The 16,447-nt window shown below is 35.2% G+C and overlaps 4 protein-coding genes across 5 annotated transcripts; 2 read left to right on the top strand and 2 right to left on the bottom strand.

Annotated features, from left to right (window-relative positions):
• The first annotated feature begins 400 nt into the window (after positions 1-400).
• LOC117790187 (NADH dehydrogenase [ubiquinone] iron-sulfur protein 4, mitochondrial) lies at positions 401-1,998 on the top strand. The gene is made up of 3 exons (XM_034629517.1): positions 401-560; positions 628-924; positions 1,713-1,998. The coding sequence occupies exons 1-3, from the start codon at positions 511-513 to the stop codon at positions 1,891-1,893; spliced, it is 528 nt and encodes a 175-aa protein (XP_034485408.1). The 5' UTR covers positions 401-510; the 3' UTR covers positions 1,894-1,998.
• LOC117790174 (putative uncharacterized protein DDB_G0271606) lies at positions 1,577-3,198 on the bottom strand. 2 transcript variants are annotated; one of them, XM_034629505.1, is made up of 3 exons: positions 2,852-3,198; positions 2,190-2,787; positions 1,577-2,153 (listed from the first exon to the last, which is right to left on the bottom strand). In XM_034629505.1, the coding sequence occupies exons 1-3, from the start codon at positions 2,954-2,956 to the stop codon at positions 2,008-2,010; spliced, it is 849 nt and encodes a 282-aa protein (XP_034485396.1). In that variant the 5' UTR covers positions 2,957-3,198; the 3' UTR covers positions 1,577-2,007. The 2 variants fall into 2 exon arrangements, with proteins under 2 accessions (XP_034485396.1, XP_034485387.1); XM_034629496.1 differs by having other exon boundaries at positions 1,577-2,787.
• A 2-nt stretch (positions 3,199-3,200) lies between these two features.
• LOC117790194 (protein kish) lies at positions 3,201-3,712 on the bottom strand. The gene is made up of 3 exons (XM_034629530.1): positions 3,568-3,712; positions 3,399-3,508; positions 3,201-3,332 (listed from the first exon to the last, which is right to left on the bottom strand). Exons 1-3 carry the CDS (start codon positions 3,568-3,570, stop codon positions 3,227-3,229), a joined length of 219 nt encoding a protein of 72 aa, XP_034485421.1. The 5' UTR covers positions 3,571-3,712; the 3' UTR covers positions 3,201-3,226.
• A 395-nt stretch (positions 3,713-4,107) lies between these two features.
• LOC117785536 (5'-3' exoribonuclease 1) lies at positions 4,108-16,144 on the top strand. The gene is made up of 13 exons (XM_034623615.1): positions 4,108-4,427; positions 4,557-5,657; positions 6,641-6,949; positions 7,016-7,480; positions 8,780-9,051; positions 9,114-9,433; positions 10,465-11,358; positions 12,550-12,611; positions 12,750-13,430; positions 14,114-14,785; positions 15,363-15,476; positions 15,545-15,613; positions 15,693-16,144. The coding sequence occupies exons 1-13, from the start codon at positions 4,353-4,355 to the stop codon at positions 15,759-15,761; spliced, it is 5,103 nt and encodes a 1,700-aa protein (XP_034479506.1). The 5' UTR covers positions 4,108-4,352; the 3' UTR covers positions 15,762-16,144.
• The last annotated feature ends 303 nt before the right edge of the window (positions 16,145-16,447 follow it).

The following is a 16,447-nucleotide window of genomic DNA, read 5'->3' as shown; positions in this document are numbered from 1 at the left end:
TTTTTTTTAAATTTAATTATTAACCTCCCGAGGGCTGACGCACTTGTAATCGTCATTCATTCATTCATTCAATCATCTGTATTTTATCTAATTTCTTTGAATTTTTCATATTTGCTTTTATTGCTTTTTTTTAAACCATTAATTGTAGTTCACAAGTTGAGAATTCAAATCACGCGCCGTTTGAAAATCTTACCGAGCCAGCGCTGCCACACTTGAATTCCAGAAAAAGCAGCCCTGGTACCGAAAAAAAGTCAACTCGCCATGCTCGGAAGAAATTGCTGTTACCGATAGTTTGAAAGTCTGGCAATCATGCTATTCAATATTTTTCCGTATCAATCAGCAAAGTGTCGACGAGCAAGACAGCTGTTTGTCAAACAAAAAACAATATCAACGAGCAAACTGTCAGCGAGCTGAACAGCTGTCAACAACAAATTTTGCGTACGCTTCTGTTCCGAAATTTTACGTAATTTGTATTGTAATAGCCGCCGATTGCTTGCAAATTGTCGAAAAATGTCGCTAATACGTCAAGTGCTGTGCCGTGCGGCACCCACATTGCAGTTGTAAGTGTTTTATCATTAATTACCATCTGCAATTGTCGCTGAATTCCATTTGCTTTCCATTTGACAGCACTGCACGCTTCGCATCCTCGAAAGATATTGCACCCATTGATCCCAACACGGCCTTGGCTCGTCCCGAGGATGTCGAGCAGCGCAACAAGCTGAGCGGCAAGATCACGGTACCCGTTGCCGTCAATCTCAGCGCCATTTCCGGCGTGCCCGAGGAGCATGTGAAGGAGCGTCGTGTCCGCATCCATGTGCCGCCAAAGAACGCGATGCAAAGCGGCACCGATAACATCCACACCTGGCAAATCGAATTCGATAACCGCGAACGCTGGGAGAATCCCCTCATGGGCTGGGCATCCACGTAAGTATTGGCAGTATATACTGATCTAGTTGATACCCTGTACAAATGCTCATAAACTTGGCAACTTAAATTGGCAAAACAAAACTGCAAGCATGGTGAAATGGAAATCAAAATTAGGAAACTAATACATTGGGAATATATTTATACATATGTTGTTAGGAAATTTAAATTGGGAAACGAATATTGAGAATATATTTATACACTTGCTATTAGTAAACCAATATTGGGAATACATTAGGAATTATTAGACTGGAAGCATGGTCAAATGGAAATCCAAATTAGGAAACTAAAGCTTGGGAATACATTGGGAATATATTTATACACACATACATATGTTAATTGGAAATTCAAATTCGGAAACCAATATTAGGAATGTATTAGACCGGAAGCATTCAATATGGAAGTCAAAATAAGGAAACCAAAACTTGGGAGTTATTAGGAATATATTTATATGTTATTAGAAAATTAAAACTGGGAAGGCTATGAGAAAATTGAATTGAAAAATAATTATTTAAAAATCGCTTAATTTTGCACTTTTTGCTATATTCAACAAGTTTCAAAATATTCTCAATTATTTATAAATTATTTATTTACATCAAAATATTATGTCCTCTCAGTTGTAAAGTCGAATAATATAACTTTTTTAATAATATTATGTTAAAAAATATATATTTTTCGTAATTTTTGCACTATTATCTCTGTTGTAATGTTTACAAAATCATTCGTATGAGGAGTACCCTGTATGCAGTATAATGGAATATGCTCTCTGTTTCTCTCTTTGTTTGTAGCGGTGATCCACTTTCCAACATGAATGTGGAGTTCGGCAGCAAGGAGGAGGCAATCACCTACTGCGAGCGCAACGGTTGGCGTTGGTACGTCGACGCCGAGCAGAAGCCGAAGAAGGAGCGCGTCAAGAACTATGGCGTCAACTTTGCCTGGAATAAACGCACACGCGTCTCCACCAAGTAAACTGCCAAGCTTCGAGGCTCACAGCAATAACAGAAATTACGCGTTATAAATACTATAATTACAATTGTTTTTTTTTTTTTCGCTACTATTAAAACTGAAACTATATATGTGAAATTAATTGTAATGAGATCGCTTGTGACGCTGCGAGTGAGAGCGAGAGCGGGAACGAGAGCGGGAACGTTTTTTGTGTCGCTCTTGGCTGCGACTGCGCTGCCTGCGTTTCCTGCTGCGACTGCGGCTGCGCTGTCTGCGTTGCTCGCGCCAGCTGGAACGTTTACTGCTGTGACTATGCTCGCTGCGCTGCTCTTGGAAGCTGGCGCGTTTCCAGTGCTCTTGAGTGCGCTCTCTGTGCTTCTCCCTGGAACTGGAGGCTTTCCAATGCACAGGACTACGCTCTCTTTGCTGCTCCCGGGAACTGGAGGCTTTCCAGCGCTCATGACTACGACTGCGCCGCGTCTGCTGGCGTTGCTGCTGCTGTTGTTGTTGTTGCTGCTTCTGCTGTTGTTGTTGTTGCAGTGCCTGCATTTGCAGCTCCACCAGCTGATGCATCTCCTCGTGCAGCGTCGGTTTGCTCTTGCGATGTCTGCGCTGTTTCTTTTGCGCTCTTTTGGTCACCGCCACCAGCTCCGCAAAGTTGGAATTCTCCTCAATGCTCACACGCTGCCTTGGCGTGCACTTGATAACATGCTCGTAGAGAATTAACTTTTGGGAGGCACTGTAGTTCAACTGCAGCTCATCAAATGTTTGTGGCGCCTCCTTGACTCCTTCACCCAGCAGCTGTTGCAACAACACAGCGTCCAGTTGCACACTTTGCTCTGTTGCATTCATACAACTGGGCGGCAACTTTTCAAACTCTTCTTCATTTTTATCCTTCGCCTGCTTCGGTCGATGTTGCTGCTTGTGGGAGAAGCAGTCAAGTTGATTCCCATTTAATTAATCAATTTATATTTAAGCTTGCCTGGAGCACACCTTGTTCGGTCCATTGCAGACGCTGCAGCAGCTGCAGCAGGCGCTCCTTGCTGCTGTTCACATAAAGACGCAGTGCGTCCTGTGCATCGGACATTTCAACTGCTGGATCCGATTATTGAATACGATTGTTATTCTTTCAAAAATCAGCTGTGTTGGCTAGTTCTTAGCTATTTTTTGCTTGCTTTCCAGCCAGAAACATCAATTTTATTCCTCTACAAATTTGGCAACACTACGCTAAACTCACGTAAACAAACCAAAAACATTTAGCAAATAAACGCGTTTAAAATAGAATAAACATAAAAAAATAACACATGATACTCCACTTAGAGCTACTTTAAGTCATGTCATGCAATCCAGTTTTTATTTAGCTCAGAAATAACACAGTAAACGCCATTATCAGACAGGCGGCACCAACCCAAGGAGATTTACGTTCGCCAATGCGCGCCAGCTTGTAAAATGTGCCTAGCAAACTGCAAATTCACATAGAGTGGAAATTAAATGTTGTTTATTATATTTATTATAAAATAGCTGCTTACCCGGTTTTGTTGCGATCAATGATGCTTGGAAACAGAGACCGCAAATAAGCGCAGGTGCATATCATCAACAGAATGACCGACAGTAAGCTTTGAAAGTTAAACAGCGCACTCTGAAAAAGAACAATGCTGATTAATTACAAAGCAAATAGTTTTAAATGCCAAAACATACCATTTTATGTCTTTTCTTTAATTGGCAAAAATCGTGAGCAGGAATGAAAACAAATTAAACAAACTAATGACGTGCCGTGTTCAGTGCAGTGTTGTCAAGTTTTTAGGGGAAAATATCGCTGTTTCTGGCTAGAAAGCATCCGAAAAGTAGCTGAACTTGCGAAGCAAAGCTGACAGCTGATTTCAAGGCTGCCAGATAATTAGGGATGTGCGAGTGCCAAATCGGATACAAATTGAAAATTTAAAAACGCAAAAAACTCAATAAAAAATTAATCAATTTGATGAAAATTTAAAATTTATAATAGGACAAAATTTAGGTTAACATTTTAATGAAGAGTTGAGGCTTTTCATCCAATGGGGGGAGAAATTACAAATTTAATTCTGAAAAAAATATAAAAAAAATGCAGAAAATTCGAAGAAAAATTTTGAAGAGATTCCAAAATTCTAGCTTCTAAATTAAGAAATTGCCAAGAAAAAAAGGTGGTCATTTTTTAAGTTACCAGTTTTGTCATTTGACCCAAAGCGGCACATTCTGCCAGATCGTTGAATCTAACAGGGTGGCAGCCTTTCGGTCGGATGGCAACATTTGGGCCAGGTGGCCAGGATACAACCTCTAGTGCATATAAACAGTCAAAATTTTCACTGCAGAAATTGCAGCAGAAACCAGCAAAAAAGAAACGAAAGACGAAACGCGTTTGTGTTTTGTCGTTTTTTTTTGTTGCAAAAGACGTGGCAAGGACACACCACGAACAATTGTGAAACTGTGCTTCAATTAACAACAACAAGATGGGTGTACCAAAGTTTTTCCGGTATATTAGCGAACGCTATCCGTGTCTCAGTGAATTGGCGCGTGAGCATAGCGTAAGTATCCCTGTGTGTGTGTGTGGGTTTCCAAAGAATAAGGAAAGTGGTGGAAGGGTGGGGGGGTTTGGAATGGTATGCAAAGAGAGCATTCTCGATTAACTTTCTCCTTATATGCTATATTGACAGATGCCCGAGTTTGATAACCTTTATCTGGATGTCAACGGTATTGTGCACAATTGCTCGCATCCAGATGATGGCAACATTCATTTCCATTTGGAAGAATCGCAAATATTCCAGGACATTTTCAATTATATCGACAAGCTCTTTTATCTGATCAAGCCGAAAAAGTTGTTCTTCTTGGCCATAGATGGCGTTGCGCCACGTGCCAAAATGAATCAACAGCGCAGCCGACGCTTTCGTTCCGCCCGCGAAGCCGAGCAACTGGAGGCGAAGGCGATGCAGCGCGGTGAGAAGCGGGAGCATGAGAGATTCGATAGCAATTGCATTACGCCCGGCACAGTGTTCATGGATCGTCTGCAAAAAGGATTGCGTTTCTTTCTCCGCACCAAAATCTCCACAGATCCCATGTGGAAAACGTGTCAAGTGATCTTGACGGGCCAAGAGGCACCCGGCGAGGGTGAGCACAAGATCATGGATTACATCAGATATTTAAAAGCTCAACCCAATTTCGATCCCAATACGCGTCATTGTCTCTATGGTCTGGATGCGGATCTCATCATATTGGGACTGTGCACCCACGAACTGCATTTTGTGGTGCTGCGGGAAGAGGTGAAGTTTGGCAAGAATGTGAAGCGTCTGGGCTTCAATGATACACGATTCTTTCTACTGCATTTGGGATTGTTGCGCGAGTATCTGGAATTGGAGTTTGCTCAACTATCGACGCCGGAACACAAACTGGATATAGCGCAACTGATCGATGATTGGGTGCTGATGGGTTTCATGGTGGGCAACGATTTTATACCGCATCTGCCATGTCTGCACATCTCCTCGAATGCTCTGCCCTTGCTCTACAAGGCCTACATTAATCTGTACCCGAAGCTGGGCGGGAATATCAATGAGCATGGCAAACTCAATATGCAGCGATTGGAATTGTTTATGAATGCTCTAAGTAAGATTGAATTGGATCTGTTTGAGGAGCATTACGATGATCTCAAGTATATGCATGCCAAGACCGAGGCATTCGATGTCGATGTCAATGAGATCAAGAACGGCGCATCCGATAGCTTCAATAATGATCTGGCTGCCCTTATCGATAACAGCATGAAGGTAAATCATCACTTTTTCTCTTTAAAAGGGGATTCCAACTTTTACTCTAGCACTAAAGTGACTCAGACAACAAACTTACCTTTCATTTCATTTCATTTATAAACGCAAAAAAAAGAGCTTTTTAATCATGAGCTTTTGCGTACAACTGCACTGATGTCAATTAACAATAGGTGCAAGTGCGATAGAGATAGCTACATTTCTCATGATTACCAAGCTTATCAAAGTCCCAGCTATGCGAACTGATCTCGCAGTGAAGCTAGCTTCCTGAAATTTGATACAGCTGTTGTTGTTGAGTGTAATTACACTCATTTTCAATTATCAATTATCATTTTCAATTATTTTTCCTATTAAATAATATTTTTTTTCAACATGATTAAAAAATATTTGTTTTACCTCCTATAAATTTTAATTATCATTGAAAATGCTTTTCAAAATGTATTCTTAACAAAATTCAAACAATTGTTTATCTTCGCTCTTGTCTGTGACTTCATTTATTATCAGGTGTGTTACAGAAATCTTTAGAGATTTTGAAGTGAAATGTTTTTGGTGTTCCTGAAATGTCAGAGATTTAGTTTTTTCGAACATATTTTCGGCTTACTTCCAGTTTCAACAACATTTTTAGGTTGAGGAATATTTTGTATAATTAACAAAATTATAAAAAAATTTATTTTATGCATTTTTACGCACTTTAAAAATTAATTTAATTTAATTTAGTAAATGTTAAATTTTGTCAAGTCTCTCAAGAATTTTTTAGACATTTGAACGCAATGGTTTTTTGTTTTCAGGAACACCGACAATTGATTTGTAGAACACACCTGATTATAAATTCTTATTTTACCACGAATTTTAATCAAAATTTAAACAGAAAACTTTTAAATTGAAGATGTGCATTTAAAATTAAGCTGTTATGATAAGCACTTAATTTTAGCATAATATTTTGATTTATATCCTTTATAATCTGCATATATTGTATGTTTTGCCAGCTCTATGAAGACGACAGCGATGTGGATCTAAGCGACGATGAGACGGCCATGAAGAACGAATTCCAGAATTATAAACGGAATTATTATCGGAACAAGTTCAAGACGGAATTGCATGCAGATTTGATTGCCGAGTTGAGCAATCAATATGTGATGGCATTGCAATGGATACTCGATTATTATTATCGTGGTGTGCAGTCATGGAATTGGTATTATCCCTATCATTATGCACCGTTCATCAGTGATCTGACCAACATACGGAACATCAAGGTCAATTTTGATCTGGGCAAACCATTTTTGCCCTTTCAGCAGGTGAATTCTCCATGCCAAATACAATCAAATCTTGTCCAGGTGTTTCGTTGACCAACTTGTTTCTAGTTACTGGCTGTGATGCCAGCGGCTAGTTTAAGCCTCTTACCATCCGCCTATCACGATCTGATGCTCAATGAGAACAGTCCCCTGGCCGAGTTCTATCCCAAGGAGTTTGAGAGCGATCTCAATGGCAAGAAGCACGATTGGGAAGCTGTCGTCCTCATACCCTTCATCGATGAGAAACGTTTGCTCCAGGCCATGCAAACATGCGAATCCATGTTGAACGATGAGGAGCGTGCTAGGAATCAACATGGACCCATGTATCAATATGACTATAGTCTTAAATCGTTGGGCTCCTTGCCAGCAGTGGCGCCTCTCAAGGCACTGCAACATGTCTATTGCTCGGAGCTGGCACGTTGGTCCGATGAGATTGTACTCCACTTACCGCAAACGGTTTGCGTCGAGCTGCCCAATGCGGCGCGTCATGTATTCTTTCCGGGATTCCCCACCATGAAGCATCTCGATTTTGATGTAAGTTACATTTTTTTCCTCAGAAACTTTAACATTTGATTTACTGCAGTTTATGTATTTGATAATCATTATAAGTTTTATTATAAAACTCAAGAAATAATCATTATTCTATGAGTTTTATTATTTTACTTATGATTACTTTTGATCCAAAAAAATAAAACTCAAGAAATAATCATTATTCTATGAGTTTTATTATTTTACTTATGATTACTTTTGATCAAAATAATAAAACTCATAGAATAATGATTATTTCTTGAGTTTTATTTTTTTGAAATAATAACTCAAGAAATAATCATTATGTTATGGGTTTTTTTTTGTTTTTTTTGCTTAAAAATAATGATTATTTTCTGAGTTTTATTTTTTTGCTCAAAAATAATGATTATTTCATTAGTAAAATAATAAAAATCATAAATCTTAAAATCATATTAGTATATTTCACGTTTATTTACAGTTACTAGAAGTGAATGATTTTTAAATTTGGAAAAAAAAAACAAATTAATCATTATTTACTGTTCCTGGTTAAATGTAGTTAGTTTAATATTTCAACCAACTCTCTTTGAAATTTATTTAAAATTTGTATAAACTATTTTTTGAATTTATTGGAATTTTTGTGGATTTTTGCCACTTGAGCTTAAAAGTACTTGAGTAAATAATAATTTAAGTAAATTGTTACTCAAAAGAAATGTGGAAAATCACACATAAAATTTAACTTTTTACTAATATTTGTAATTGGAATTTTTTTCTACACTTTATTTTTATTTGGGAATTTAAACTTCAGTACAAATATTTGCTGGGAATAAAAAAGTTAAATAAAAATATAGAAATAACAATTCTAATTTTAGTGGCAGTAAAAATTTTAACTTAAATTTTTTATACCATTATATATTCAAATTGGATTTGCATCTTCACTATTGTTTTTTGGTTTTTGCTTGTGGTTTTCATGACAAGTAAATATTTGTATTATTTATTTGTTTCTAAAACTAAGAAATCACAAAAAAAAATTTAATATATTTGAAAAGTAGTTTTGATAAAATTGAAAGAAGTGATAAAGGGAATTTATTGTTTGTTTAAATATTTAACTATACTAAATAATAATTTATTGCTGCGAAAAGTAGTTCTGATAAAATTTAATTAAGTTATAAAGGGAATTTATTGTTTGTTTAAATATTTAACCATACTAAATAATATTTTATTGCTGCGAATTGTAAAGTACTTAATTGAAAACCAGCTTAAATCAATATTGTCAACTCTGCTTTAAACTCCATCAAAGATTGTCTACAACTTTTGAATTGCTTTCAGTTTGAGCTGCGTAACGATCGCATACGGATATTCGAGCAACCCTCGCGTAATCAAAGCGTTGTCCTGCTGCCCAAGAAGCGTTCTTTCGAGGACACCCTCTCAGCGGTGGCTAGTCTCTATCTGGAGCAGGTGGTGCACATTGGTTGGCCGCATCTGATCAAAGCCAAGGTGGAGAGAATTGCCACACGAGAGCAAACTGTGGACAAGACGGGCATCAGGGTCAACAATGAATCGCGACGCTTTGAAATGGACTGCAAATCTCTGCAGGATCAGTTGAGTCTAGCTTGAAATAGAATTTTTGATCATTATATATATTTTTACTTACTCTCTTTAGCTTTGCTTGTCGCATGGGCATTCAGTTTGACAATTATGAGGTGATTCTTTATATACGCACATTTGCTGGCACCGCTGTGGACTTTGGCCAGCGTGGTAATGTCTTCATGAAGGATATATGGAGCAGTAAGGTCACACCGTATCCGGCTCAGGGTGTTGTTGCCGATATTCAGGTGCAGGATAACATGCGCCGACAGTTTAATAAAATCGAGGAACTATTTCCGGTCAGCTCGACGATCTTTTTCATTGGCAATCAATACTATGGCAGCCAGGGCACGGTCCTGGATCCAATGCTTGTCTACAGCTGCGGACGTATACAGGGTATGTCTACGTCTATCTACCTATTGTAATTATTTAACTTATTACTTTTATTTTTTTTTCATTTATTGTACTCTTTATATATTGAAGTTCCATTTACCACAGATTTATTTCATATTTTCAATACTTTCTATCATTGTATTTTTTATATGGAATTTTATATATTTAAAATAACTATTTTTATTGTAACAGTGTCATGCCGTTCTTTTTTGTAATACACTTTTTCCACTTTTAAGTTTATTTAAATATTTACGTTTTTACAAAAATGTTTTCTTTACTAAAAATTGACTGCAATTTGTTGGGAATCATATAATCATACAACAAATGCAATATTTTTAACAGTGTGAGAATATGTGTAAAAAGAAAGCATTTTTTTTCAATATACATTTTACTTTGACATTTAACTAATTATTTTTAAAAATAATCATAGCTTTTTTTTATGTTATTTTTATACAATTGCAATTTATTTATTTATGAACAAAATAAAATAACTATATGAGCAATATTTATAAAATTAGATTATAATTGTGTCACAAAATGTGTGAAAATTAAGTTTTTGTATAATTTTTGTTTCATTTTTATTTTTTTAAAATATTTTCTTTTTCTTTATTTTTCTTTTAAATTTAGTAAAACTTATTTTCAAATTAAGAATGTTTGGAATTTCCGAACATAACTTGTCATATTTATTTATATTAATATTTTCATTGAATTGAATTGAAACCTAATTAAGTTGAATATGAATTAATGTTTTGCAATTAGCATTCGTGTTGTTCAGGAACCCGAATAATATTAAATATAAATTATGAACTGAAACATAGAAAATTAAAACAACGTATCTTATTTATTTATATTAATTTATTATATTTAATTGAATTGAAACCTAATTAAGTTGAATATGAATTAATCTTTTGCAGTTGGCAATCATATTAAATACTAATTATGAACTGAAACGTAGAAAATTCAACTACGTATCTTATTTATTTATATTAAATTTGTATATTTAATTGAATTGAATTTTAATTAATTTTTTGCAGTTAGCATCCGCGTTGTTCCGGAACCCGAGTTGAATCCGGCGCGTTTGCTGCAGGAACAAAAGGATCGGGATTATATGAATGCGTACGCGGTGTGCAGAGAATTGAATATGTCCAGCAAATGTCTGGGTCGATTGACGGGCACCGTTTTTGTGGTGTTGGGACCACGTCGTGAGAAAATGGAAAATGTGTCCAAGCACAATATTGGACTGCAGTTGAAGTATCCGCGAATGAATGAGGAGAGAGCTGGTTATTGTCGTCGTATAAATAACCAATGGTTTTACTCCGAAATGGCCGTTGATTTGATCTTCAACTATTGCAATCAATTTCCAGAAGTTATTGATTTCTTTGCGAACAGCAATGATCGCAGTGAATATATCTTTGAGGAGGATTTGTATCCCAATGAGGTTGGCCAGCATCGCATCGAGGATTTGGCCAATTGGGTGCGTCAACAACCCCACATGAAAGTTGATCGCGTCACCTGCGGTTCTCGCACCATTTGCAAAGAAACTGTCGAGTTGCTGCTCAATGCCGCCGACGAGTTGCGTACGAAGCCCGTGAAGAATGTGAAATTGCAGGTGAAACCGCATCTGCTGATCAAACCAAATGTCACGCTGCCGGAGGCTTATAAATCATCCCGGGCTGTCAAGCTCTTTGATCGTGTTGTCATTGTGCAAACGGTTTTCCAAGTCCCCGTTGGCACCATGGGCACTGTGATTGCCGTGCACATCATCAGTGATCCGAATCCAGTGCGCTTGGAATGCCTGAACGCCGTGGAGACCATGTGTGAAGTACTCTTTGATAAATCAATACCAAACTGTGGCGATATTTATGGCATTGCCGAGGAGCGTGTCTGCAAAGTGCCCGAGAACTCCTTGCTGGTCATCGGTTCATGTGGTGCGTATCTATAAACAATAAACAATTTACGGTTATTATAATTTTACATTAAAAAAAAAATATAATTATCATTTTTGTTTGTTTTTTGAGAAAAAATCTATTAATTATTACTAAAATTAATTTAAATAATATAAATCAAAAATAATAATTGATTTTAGTTAAAATATAGTAATAAATGATTTCAATTGAAATATAATTATTATTTTTGATATTTGTTACTTAAATTAAATTTAATAATTAAAAATGATTTTTAAACTAAAAATTGAAAGTAAAAGTTTGTCATGTTTTCGAAATTGGCGTACAAAAATATATTATGTGTATTTTTCCCCACTGTATTTGGAGACATTTTGGGCTTCAATTTCTTTAAATTCATAATTATTGTTTGCGGTGACTGATTTAAAGTAATAATAAAATTTCAATTTTTATTTAAAAGTAATAATTTATATACAAATTTAAAGTGAGACTTTTATTATATCTAAATAAGAATTTAAACTGAATTATTTTATTAAATAATAATTCAAGTTTAATTTTAAAAATCATAATTATTTGAATAATTGGAATACTATTATGAATTATTTCGTAATTTTGTTTTTTAGGTTTAAAAATAAAACTTATTTATGAATTCATTGATTAAAATAATAAGTAATAATTACATTTCAATTTTTATTTAAATGCAATAATTTTTTTTTTTACAAATTGAAAGTGACATTTGTATTATGATATCTAAATATAAATTGACACTTAATTATTTCATGAAATAATAATTTGATTTAAATTTTAATTTAGAAATCATAATTATTTGATTAAAAAATATGTAACTTTCGAATTATTGGAATAGCTCAATATAAATTGAACTTGAATTATTTCGTAGTTTTGTTCTTGAGGTTAAAAAATAAAACTTATTTTTGAAATCATTGATTAAAATCAACAAATAATTTGAATGTCTTATAGCTGTAACTTGTCTTGCATTGTTAAACTCTATATATATTTATAGAGAAATTTTCTATAGGTTTTTCTATGCCAATTTTGCTTATACATCCAATAATGTATCTCATAGCATATAAATATATTTCTCAGCTGCAAAGATATTCTAACTAAACTCTGTTGCTAAAATATAAAGCTAGCTTTAAGCAAATTGTAAAATCTAAAATGGCAATTAAAGCAATATTATTATTATTATTATATTTATAGAGGAAGCCGATAGAAAGCAGCAGCAACTATCGCAGCAGCAACAATCGCAGCCGCAGCAGCGTCAGCAGAGGCAACAGCAACCACAACAACAGCAACAAACAACGCGGGATGATCAAGAACAGCAACAACAACAGCAACAACAACAACAACAACAACAGGTGCAACCGCAGCAACAACAACGGCAGCAACAGCGACAGCAGCAGCAACCACAGCTACAACTGCAGCAGCAGTCGCGACAACAACAGCAGCAACAATTGCCACAGGCGCAATCGCTGCGTCAAAATTGGCGAGAGCAACAGCAGCAGGAGCAACGTTATGTAACAGCAGCTGGCTCCAAATACAACCCCATTACAATGAAAACGCGCATTGCCGATGAATTTGTCGATCCAGGCGTGTTGCTCGCCGAACCAGCAACATCAACATCAACAGCAGCAACTACAGCAGCAGCAACTGCAACACCAGCAACCGCGCCAGTTGTGGTACAAAACTGGCGTTCAATGTCAACGCAGGCGCCAGTGAAGCAACAACAACAACAGCAGCAGCAACAACAACAACAACAACAACAACAGCAGCAGCAGCAACAACAACAACAGCGACAGACGACATCGGATATGATCATCAATCGCAGCACGGCTGGCAATGAGATGAACACTAATCAAGCGACACCAAATGCACAAACTCAAGCATTGAAATTATTGCTGGGTCTGAATCCGGCACAAAAGCAACCATTGCAATTGCCGTCATCGTCATCGCCATCGGCAACGCCATCCACAGCTGCAATTGCATCGCAATTGCAACTGCAATTTCCGGCCAAGATTCCGTCCCAGGCCAACAATAGTCCGTCCCAGCCGCAAGCACCGCAGCTGCCTAGTCAAATGCCCGTAAGCATGAGCCAATTTCCAATTTACTGAACCCCTTTTTGAAAAATATATAATTAAATTAGGGACGGTTGGAGTTATAATTTTTAAAATAGAAAATATTTGCTGATTTTTATAAAATATTTGAAAAATAACTATTAACTTCAATTTTTATTTTAAAAATTAAAAAAAAACAATTATTGTAAAAACTTTCATCAATTTAAAGCAGTGTTGGCCAAAATGTGTATTTCTCATCACATGTGATAGCAAAAAGCAGGGACAGTAAATAATGATTATTTTGTTTTTTTCAATTGAAAAGTCATTCACTTCTAGTAACTGTAAAAAAACGTGAAATATACCAACTTTTTTTTAAGTGTAATCTATGCAATTTCACCATGATCTTCAAATGCATAACACTCATAGAAGAATGATTATTTCTTGAGTTTTATAATAAAACTTATAATGATTACAGTCCCTGGCAAACATTATTTTATTGTGTGCTTTTGGACAGCACTGTTTTAAAGCAAAATGTTTGCAAACTATTAGCATTAACTAACAGCATTAATTCAGTATCAAAAAAGCAATAATTCTCAAAATTAAATAGTTTTAAAAAAGAGTATAAAATTAAATAATGGTCATATTTTAGCATAATTTTAATTATTGTTTTGAAAATATGAAATAAAATAAAATATTATTTTAATTTATAGAAACTGCCGCAGCCGCCGTTGTTCTGGCAACGTGAGGCACAGGAGCAACAACAGGCGAGGTTGCAATCGGATCTCATTAAGACGCAGCAATGGGATCAGAGGCCGCAGTTGCAGACAATGAGGTCGCCACAGTTGCCGATGCCCATGCCGGGCATGTTGCTGCCACAGCAACAACAGCAGCAGCAAATGCAGCAACAGCAACAATTGCAGCAGCAGCAACAATTGCAGCAACAGCAACAATTGCAGCAGCAGCAACAATTGCAGCAGCAGCAACAATTGCAACAGCAGCAGCAACAACAATTGCAGCAACAACAACCGTTGCCACAACAATTGCAGCCACAACAACAATTGCCACAACAATTTATGCCGCCATCAAATAGTTATGGCTATCATCGTTACAATAACAATGCCAACTTTTATCCCACCATGAACAATTTCAACAGCATTGATCCACATCCACATCCTCATCCCAATCCCAATGCTCATCCGCATCCCAATGCGAACAACAACAACTTGAATCGCTACAACAGCTACGAGCCAAACTTCCCTCCCATTCAAATGCCTGGCAGCAGCAGCAGCAACAGCGCTCGTCGCTCCTTCACATCCATCCAGGACTTTGTGCCCATTCAGGCATATCGTCCCAAGAAAACACAACGCGACGAGCCACCGATGGTAAGTTGCAAAGATAAAGATACATATGTATCTATAAGATGCTAAAAATAGCAGATATATATATATTTATTCGATTCAATCGATTTTTTCCGTTCATTATCATTTATTTTATTTTAAAAATATTTTTAAAACAATAAATTTTCATTTTCTCTTATATAAGAAGTTTGAAATAAGTAAAGACAATTTTATAGATTTAGGGTCCATTAAATTGAATTGAATTAAACAGAAAAGCTTCTATAATTTGCAGTTTCTAATTTAATGACAGTTAGAATTTGTAAAAGTTTTAATTTGACATCGTTAATTTACTTTAAATCCTTTTTTAATATACCTTTGCATACATAAATATTTGCTATACCTAAAACTATATATATATATATATATGTTTAGCTTATAATTATTAAAATATTGTATTCATATGATTTAATTTAATAATAATTTAATCTAAATACTTTTTTTAATATACTTATGCATACATAAATATTTGCTATACCTAAAACTATATATATATATATATATATTATATTAACTATATTAAATATTGTATACAAATGATTTAATGCTTATTCGTTTATTCTAGGAAAAACAGGAGACAGGCGAAACATTCTCTGATTCTCAACAGGCAAGTGAGTCTAAAGAGAATATTCAAAGCGACGAGGCAACTAATAAATTAATGGAAACGCTAAAAATAGCGGTAAATATTAATATACTATATATTCAAAAAGCAAAAGTAGAGATTACAGAAAATATTTAATGTTTCAGCCAAAAACACAGGCCGAGTCCCTTACAAGTCCGAGCACTCTCAATACTGAAGAAGCAACTGCTGATAAGGTAAGTTTTATATCATAACATACTATCCATATATCATATAATAATAATTTCTCTCTCTCTCTCTGTCTCCCTCTCGCAGCCAAAAATGATAAGAAAGCCACGCGTTCCACGCATTGGGGCCAAATTTGATCTGGAATACATGCCCTAAAGGGGGAAACAATAGAGGAAATGCCCAATTAATATTAAGCAATCAACTAAATTAAAGTTATTTTCTAATTTCTTTTTCTGGAAAAAAAATTGTAAACTAATTTGAATGGAATTAAATATTTTTTTTCCACAGCTGTATATACTTATAAACCATATACAGACATTTATATACGTGCAAATGTCTATATATATATATTAATATTAAGATCAAAATACCTTAAATTATCTTGATATCTCCAAAGAGAATCTGTAAAGAGAAACTTATGAAAAACAAGTGGATTATGAACAAATTTGTCTGCCACAAAATATTTATAATATCTAAAAGACGTCTACGAATTAGAGAGAATTTTTAGAAAGTGATCTTTCTTTAAGAAAAAAAAAAAATAAACATTGTTTTTATGTATTTCAAAAATAAAATATGAATAATTCAGAATATATCTAATTAGAGAGGTTCCATTGTGTACTATAACCTCAAAACTATTCAAGTATTTTATGGAAATACTATAATATATAAATGTGAAAGAATTTGAAACAAACTTGCATAGCTGCTGGAGCAAAAATCCTTTTAATATTAATTGAAAAATCATTGTCAATATCTTAATGTAAAATCAATTTGAAATATATACCATATTAAATGGGAAAAAAAATGAAATCAATAGTATAATTTTTTTTCCAACAGAATAATAT

Source organism: Drosophila innubila, chromosome X, assembly GCF_004354385.1.
Source record: "Drosophila innubila isolate TH190305 chromosome X, UK_Dinn_1.0, whole genome shotgun sequence".
Classification (NCBI taxonomy): Eukaryota; Metazoa; Arthropoda; class Insecta; order Diptera; family Drosophilidae; genus Drosophila; species Drosophila innubila.
The sequence above is the reverse complement of the archived record's forward strand: the minus strand, read 5'-3'. Positions and strand labels throughout refer to the sequence as shown.

What these genes read in the sequence shown, in the direction of transcription:
- LOC117790187 (XM_034629517.1), top strand. Translation starts at nt 511, where the DNA reads ATGTCGCTAATACGTCAAGTGCTGTGCCGTGCGGCACCCACATTGCAG. An exon ending in GCGGCACCCACATTGCAGTT is followed by an intron (nt 561 to 627) that starts GTAAGTGTTTTA and finishes TCCATTTGACAG; the next exon opens with CACTGCACGCTTCGCATCCT. An exon ending in CTCATGGGCTGGGCATCCAC is followed by an intron (nt 925 to 1,712) that starts GTAAGTATTGGC and finishes CTTTGTTTGTAG; the next exon opens with CGGTGATCCACTTTCCAACA.
- LOC117785536 (XM_034623615.1), top strand. Translation starts at nt 4,353, where the DNA reads ATGGGTGTACCAAAGTTTTTCCGGTATATTAGCGAACGCTATCCGTGT. An exon ending in AATTGGCGCGTGAGCATAGC is followed by an intron (nt 4,428 to 4,556) that starts GTAAGTATCCCT and finishes CTATATTGACAG; the next exon opens with ATGCCCGAGTTTGATAACCT. An exon ending in CATTTTTGCCCTTTCAGCAG is followed by an intron (nt 6,950 to 7,015) that starts GTGAATTCTCCA and finishes ACTTGTTTCTAG; the next exon opens with TTACTGGCTGTGATGCCAGC.
- LOC117790194 (XM_034629530.1), bottom strand. An exon ending in ATTGATCGCAACAAAACCGG is followed by an intron (nt 3,333 to 3,398) that starts GTAAGCAGCTAT and finishes GTGAATTTGCAG; the next exon opens with TTTGCTAGGCACATTTTACA.
- LOC117790174 (XM_034629496.1), bottom strand. Translation starts at nt 2,956, where the DNA reads ATGTCCGATGCACAGGACGCACTGCGTCTTTATGTGAACAGCAGCAAG. An exon ending in CCGAACAAGGTGTGCTCCAG is followed by an intron (nt 2,788 to 2,851) that starts GCAAGCTTAAAT and finishes TCCCACAAGCAG; the next exon opens with CAACATCGACCGAAGCAGGC.